General features: G+C 49.9%; 1 protein-coding gene across 2 annotated transcripts in view; it reads right to left on the bottom strand.

Annotated features, from left to right (window-relative positions):
* Positions 1–379: 379 nt before the first annotated feature.
* The window catches only part of LOC101075093 (protein spinster homolog 2), a 34,254-nt gene continuing 28,633 nt past the window's right edge, over positions 380–6,000 (bottom strand). Inside the window, exons 12-13 of one of the 2 annotated variants that reach the window (XM_029848565.1) lie at positions 4,648–4,694; positions 380–3,038 (exon numbers count right to left, since the gene is read on the bottom strand). In XM_029848565.1, the coding sequence (XP_029704425.1) occupies positions 4,652–4,694 (43 nt within the window). In that variant the 3' untranslated portion in view covers positions 380–3,038; positions 4,648–4,651. The remainder of the gene's footprint in view (positions 3,039–4,647; positions 4,695–6,000) is intronic. The other variant, XM_029848564.1, reaches the window with a different exon arrangement.

Below are 6,000 nucleotides of genomic sequence, written 5' to 3'. Positions count from 1 at the left end.
TTCTGCCCCTGATTAGAGGCTTCCCAGGCAGCTTCTCTCCTGGGTAGACCTCCATTAGTGCTGCTGGAGCAACTTCATCCCTTTCTAATAAGCGGAGCCTCAGCGGCGCGCTTCCGTTCACAGCGCTGATGGAGACGTGCGCGTGGCTTTGATGTGTCTGGACACCAAAGAACAAGCACATTGCTTTACACTCAACCTGTCAACCAGCTCAACAAGGACAAGGTTGCCCACAAACGTTGCTCCGCGAGTAGAGCTGCGATGATCCAGCGGAGTATATCTCCGTCATCATGTGCTACTAAAAGGAGCGCTTGAAAAGCCTTTGGTCTTCCGAGGAGACGCTCCTGAAGGGTTATCTGGGATCAGAGAGGACTCAGTGGGGTGAAGTGATTAAATAGGTTTATTGCATTTACAGACATGTACATGTTCTACCAACCCCTGGACGGAGCATCACAGTTCAACTCTAGAATAACATCCTTTAGCTTGCTCCAAAAATAAAACCAACCTCTCTGTTCTGCTCCAGATCAGAAAAAAAAGGTTTCTTTTTACACAATTCTTGTATGACAAGAAACAAGAGCATCTCAACACATCACCTGAGTGACTATTGACACAGATTTTGTTCATGACGAGCGACTTGGTGCGAAATCAACCCCAAAAATTTGGCAAAGTGAAGCGCCGTCCCTTCTGACCGCGACGGCGCGTCGAGCGTGGCGTGACGGAGCCTCAGCAAGGCTGCGATGCAAATAAATCCCTGAACATTGAGTGTGCAAAATGGCTTCAGCAGCTGTCTGTTTTTAAAGAAAGCTAAAAGGGGGTGGGGGGGGGGGGGCACTAACAAGAGCTACAAAAGTAAATGCGCTGCACCCGAAGCAGGAGACCTATATGCTCTCGGCCCGCCGTCACATTGCAGTGGAGTGTAGAACATGCGTGTCCGATTCGTGGTCACAGTAGGCAGGAGGGGGGTTCTGGAGAAGGTCTGGCGTTGGTTCACTGGCATGGAGGAGGGTGACTACACAACGGGCCTTTCTCGGCCCTCCAAGGACACACAACAAAGTGTAATATGACAGATAACAATTCCCTTTAGAGATAATTCTTCATTATGGTAACAAACAAATAAATACATTGCATCCAAGCCATCATTTATAATATATTAAAGTTGCTGCATGATATAGCTATATATATATATATATATATTTATATTTAGATCTATTGTAGTTATAAAAACACCTCATTTGGTAGCATTAAAAACGATAAAAGGAAGGTAAGAAGCTTAGTTCATTAAGAAGATGTTGGCCTGTAAACACATCAGATTGGACAAAATCACATTCAGAGTTCTATGGGGCCAGAGAGAAGCTAAAGCTAACAAGGACACAGCCCCCCCAGAGCAGCCTCCTTCCCTCCCTCCTCTAAGGTCACTCGTCCGCCACCTCCACCTGCATCCGGCTCTGCAAAGTGCTTTAAAATAAAAAGATCCAACCTCCAGCTCCATTAGGGGCTCCGAGGTTTTTGTAAAACTTTGTCTCCCACTTAAAAAGACCAAGGAATTAATAAAAATGCAGTGAGGACAACAGCAGATCCGACTCTGGACGCACCGGCGTCTCCTTCCTAGACGTCCTCCTTCCAGCTGATGACGGCGTTCGCTCAAAAACATGAAACTAGTCTGCTGCTTTTCCAGCTCAACATGGTGGAGGATAATGAATGAAACCCATCCTGGGACTGAGCAACTTCCTGTTCCCGTCTGAGACTCTGATTTCTTCTTTTCTGCTAATCATGCAACGGGATAGCTGTACCTGTGAGGTCCGGAGGCCTGCCTTCACAATGGCCCTGATTGTAACCAGCAGTCCATCATTAAAGCGGACGTGGTCTCTGTGTGGGAGCTGTGTCCAGAAATTTAAACCCAGGCATCGGGGAGCGTCCCCCTACCAAGAGAATCCTGGCTCACTGATAAGGCAGTGTGAATACAAAGGGTTGGGTTCTTTTCAAATCAACGTATTGCTTCTCTTATACACAAACCGTCCCAAAATGTAGCATTTCAGTGACCTTTTAGGGCTAAAAGGTTTGTTTTGATTTATAAAATCCCTACTGTAGTCCAGTGTTTGCTTTCAGTTGCCTCGACTGCCCGTGTGAAGCAATCCTGGGCAACGACCTCCAGTTCTGAATACGACATCACAGGAAGAAAAGAACGAAAAATAAAGATTCACCAAAAAAAAGTATCAAAAATAATGTGCAGAAATCCCTCTGCCGCGGCGTCTGGCGCCGTCCGCGACCAGTTAAGTGCTAAAAGCTATAACACTACGAGTGTGTGTGTGTGGGGGGACAGGGGACAGGGGACAGGGGACAGGGGACAGGGGACAGGACAGTTGTCGATGGGAAAGCTCCAATTTTAAGGCCGATTCACTGACCGGTGGACAATAACGCCGTTCAGCTCTGTGTTGCCAACTATGTTTACATGCACAAAAGGTTATTCTGATAATAGCGAACACACACACACACACACACACACACACACACACGTATATGCGGCGCATGGTGGGACCTGGACTGGCTTTCTACTCCAGTCATAATGTGGAGCAACAACTTTCGTTTGTGCGCGTAACCACGGTGAGACGAAGTGGTGGAGGCTGATGGAGGTCAGTGCAAAGTGTGAAGGAATGTAAGGACGCCGCTGAGCACTTGGGACAGGGACACACCCTTTGGACGGACACATGCAGAGGGACAGACGGGGCAGGTTCATGGTCAGCAGTCAGTAGTCTAGCATCAGGGGTCACAGGGGTCACGTGGAAGGACCCGCCCCTCCTTCTCCCTGGAAGATTCAGCAGATCCTCACAGACAGAAGACAGAAGCTGGAGGACACCAGCTGTCCAGCTGGGGGGCTAACGTTTAACACCAGCCTGAGATTTAGAGGCTAATGAGGAGGGGCAAGACGCTCCTCCATCCAGGTTTGAGGGCAGAGGGAAGCCGGAGCAGCAGGATCCAAGAGAATGAGGACGACTGTTGCCGCGGATCCCTCCTTAAAGATCACATCCTCTGTCGGGGCTCACCTGGAAGACACAGAGAGGGGACACATGCAGAGTTAGAGGACGCGGGACGCTCTGGTGGAGAGCTGGGACTGTCCTGTAACGGAGACTGTGACCTGAATATTTCAGTCCTCTGGCCCTCTCACACACACACACACACGTACGTTCTCCCCCCCATAGCAGGTCTTTGCTCTCTGAACGAAGGAATCAGGACCTCCTCTGTTGGACAGCAGACCTGATTTGTCCTCGGGGGACGTTAATTGGATCTGGTAGTGTCTGATCTGACTGCTGGGATTGAGATTAATAGCTTAAGATCTCATCTCCTCTGTCCCCCACCCGCTCGTACGTCTGTCCCCGACGTCTCGTCTGTCCCAGCGGTGTCCCAGTGGACGTCCAGGTTAGTCCTGCCACGGCTGACCCGCATTGATCCGTCCGCCTGACACACGGCAGCAAATATCAGCGATTGGATCACGGCTGGAAATCAACGAGGGACTCTTGAGCAGAGTTCAGTCGGGTCAGTGGCGCGTCTGTAATCGCCGCTCTCTAAAATAAGCCTCGTGGACAGCGGGGAGGACACGCGCTCGCTGAGCCTGACAGATGTGACGAGCCGCCGCTGGAACCCGATACCTGCTGTAGCTCCTGCTAGAGGGGCCGTCGAAGTCCAGGCCCGGGTTCCTGCGCTCGCGGAGCTAAAGGTGCTTCAATGGCTGCAAATGATGACGGAGAAAACGGGATTTCGGTTGCTGCTATCTGAACAGCACATGCGCACCCACGTGCACGGCATGGCTCCCGTCCTAGCTGCCGTGGTGTCGCCCTGACTGGTGGCCCCGGCTGACCCTTCCTGTGAGAGAGCAGCACCTGAATCCTAACCACAGTATTCCAGACGGACCTTTCACGGCTCCACGTCCGGCTTTCCGCATGTTTGTGCCACGCCGTCCTCAGAGGAAGCGATAAAGACAACCGGTGTTAACACGGACTTCTGATTTTCCACACTGGGCAAACCGAACAGTACACACAACCTTTTCTTCACCTCAGGTGCACGCGCGCGTGCAGGATTTTGATTCCTGGTAGACAAATAAAGCCAGACAAGGTTATGATTTGGAAGCAGCGAGGCCTTGCCCTTTTGTTTAAACACGATAACCTTTACAAATAAGTCGGAACACATTCCATCTCAGGGTCAGGGTTGATTCCTGTTATTCTTTGCCGGCAACTCAACCTACCTCTCCTTTTTCCTACGGCGGGTAATTGTCAGGTTGGCTGCCAGTTATTGTGTTTTCTTTGCCCAGTTAATTATTAGAGAGTTTTTTGCAGAGTGTGTGTGTGAGGCTGATAAAGGCAGGAAGGCAACAGGGGCCTTGATAAGATGTCACGCTGTCGGTCAAGTAATCACCACTCTGTCCGTGGTTCAGCACTGCTGCAGCCTGGAAGTGGATCATTGATCGGGCGTTCTCTCATGTGCCGCCGCTGCTCTTTATGCAGTTATGTGACTGCAGACAACCTTGGCTCAAAGTCCGGACTAATCTGGCCGTCACATCTTTTTGCATCCTAAATAAGCAGGGCAAGAAAATGTCCACCTTTCTGTGTCAGGGATCATGCAAAAGGGGGGGAAAATAAAAGAGAAAAGGGAATTTACCTGGTCATACCTTGACTGAGGACGGTGGCCGTGTCAGCTGGTTCAACCTGAGGAAGGAGGGGGAGGTTTAGGCAAAAGCAAAGCTGCCATCTCTTGTCAGGATAAACTAGCATCTCGCAGCTAACCGAGCACAAACGGCGACTTGGTGTCAGGCTCGTCGGGGGCACAAATCAAACCGCGGCTATAAACGACAGCGCGGCAGCTAAAAATAGCAAACAACCTAGAAATACGAAGGAACACTTTATGGATGGAAATAGAAAGGAGCGCTCCAGCGAGTAACACATTTGGCTCTGTGCTTCTTATAAATAGCACTGTGTATCTGAGGACACGGCACAAAGGGGGGGCAGGCAGCAGCCAGGCCCTCTGTAGTCAGAGGGAATTCATAAATCGGGGGCTTTATAGCGTGAATGGAGCCTCTAAGCACACGCTGTCATGGAACAACCCGTGTTGTGCAAAGTTGTGGATGTTGTCATCTGTCCCGATCCCTGAGGTGCTGTTAGCGAGTGTTACGTAAGCGCTCCTGATGAAAGTTCCAGCTTTTCTCTTTCCTGGCATCTTAATGCACATCTGCACAACCCATGATTACTGTATGAATCTGCATTAGCGACGTCCCGTCCGTACCTCGGTGCATGCTGCACAATGATGCGTAAACCCTGAAACACTGATAGCATTAAGCTAAAAGGGTCTGAGGGGGGTGTCGGGCCTGAACAGGTTAAAATGGACGTTATTTTGTCTACCACGTTGACAGAATCACAACAAAAACCACTGACAAATTCAGTGGTTATCCTGACATTCAGTGGTTATTGCTGATGTCATGAGCTAGCATCCAATCTCGGCACGAGCTTGTGATTTTAGCTTTAGATATTGTGTATTTATTGATTTTTCACTCATTGGGTGGTACGTTCCACTCCACCCCTGCAGACACTGCTGCAGTTCGTGAGGAGGTGGTAGTTAAAATCTCTCATATCTCTCCTTGGGGAGGTTCTGTCATGGGAAAGAGTGCTGACCAACTGCTCTGGGTGTGGAGAAGGCAGCTGCAGACGGACAGACGGACAGACGTCCGACTGCCATCCTGTCTAAAAATGTCCCTCATCTTCAGCAGGAAGGAAGTCATTTTGAGGGCACCAGAGGAGTGTGTTGCTGTGATAGTTGCACAACATAGCCATGAGGGAATGTGTTTGTTTTAGCCTTTTAAGGCCATTAGCAGTGCCATCGGGGTGCCCGTTTGGTGTTTAGCTGATAAATAGCACGACCGCTATCAGACCTAGCTGGTGGGTGGGCAGAGCCATCTTTAGCAGCCCAGAACTGTGTTTTGACCCGAGTCTTCAAAGTTGAAACACTTCTCTTTAATAT

Source organism: Takifugu rubripes, chromosome 15, assembly GCF_901000725.2.
Source record: "Takifugu rubripes chromosome 15, fTakRub1.2, whole genome shotgun sequence".
Classification (NCBI taxonomy): Eukaryota; Metazoa; Chordata; class Actinopteri; order Tetraodontiformes; family Tetraodontidae; genus Takifugu; species Takifugu rubripes.
Note: the sequence above shows the minus strand (reverse complement) of the source record. Positions and strands in the feature narration are given on the sequence as shown.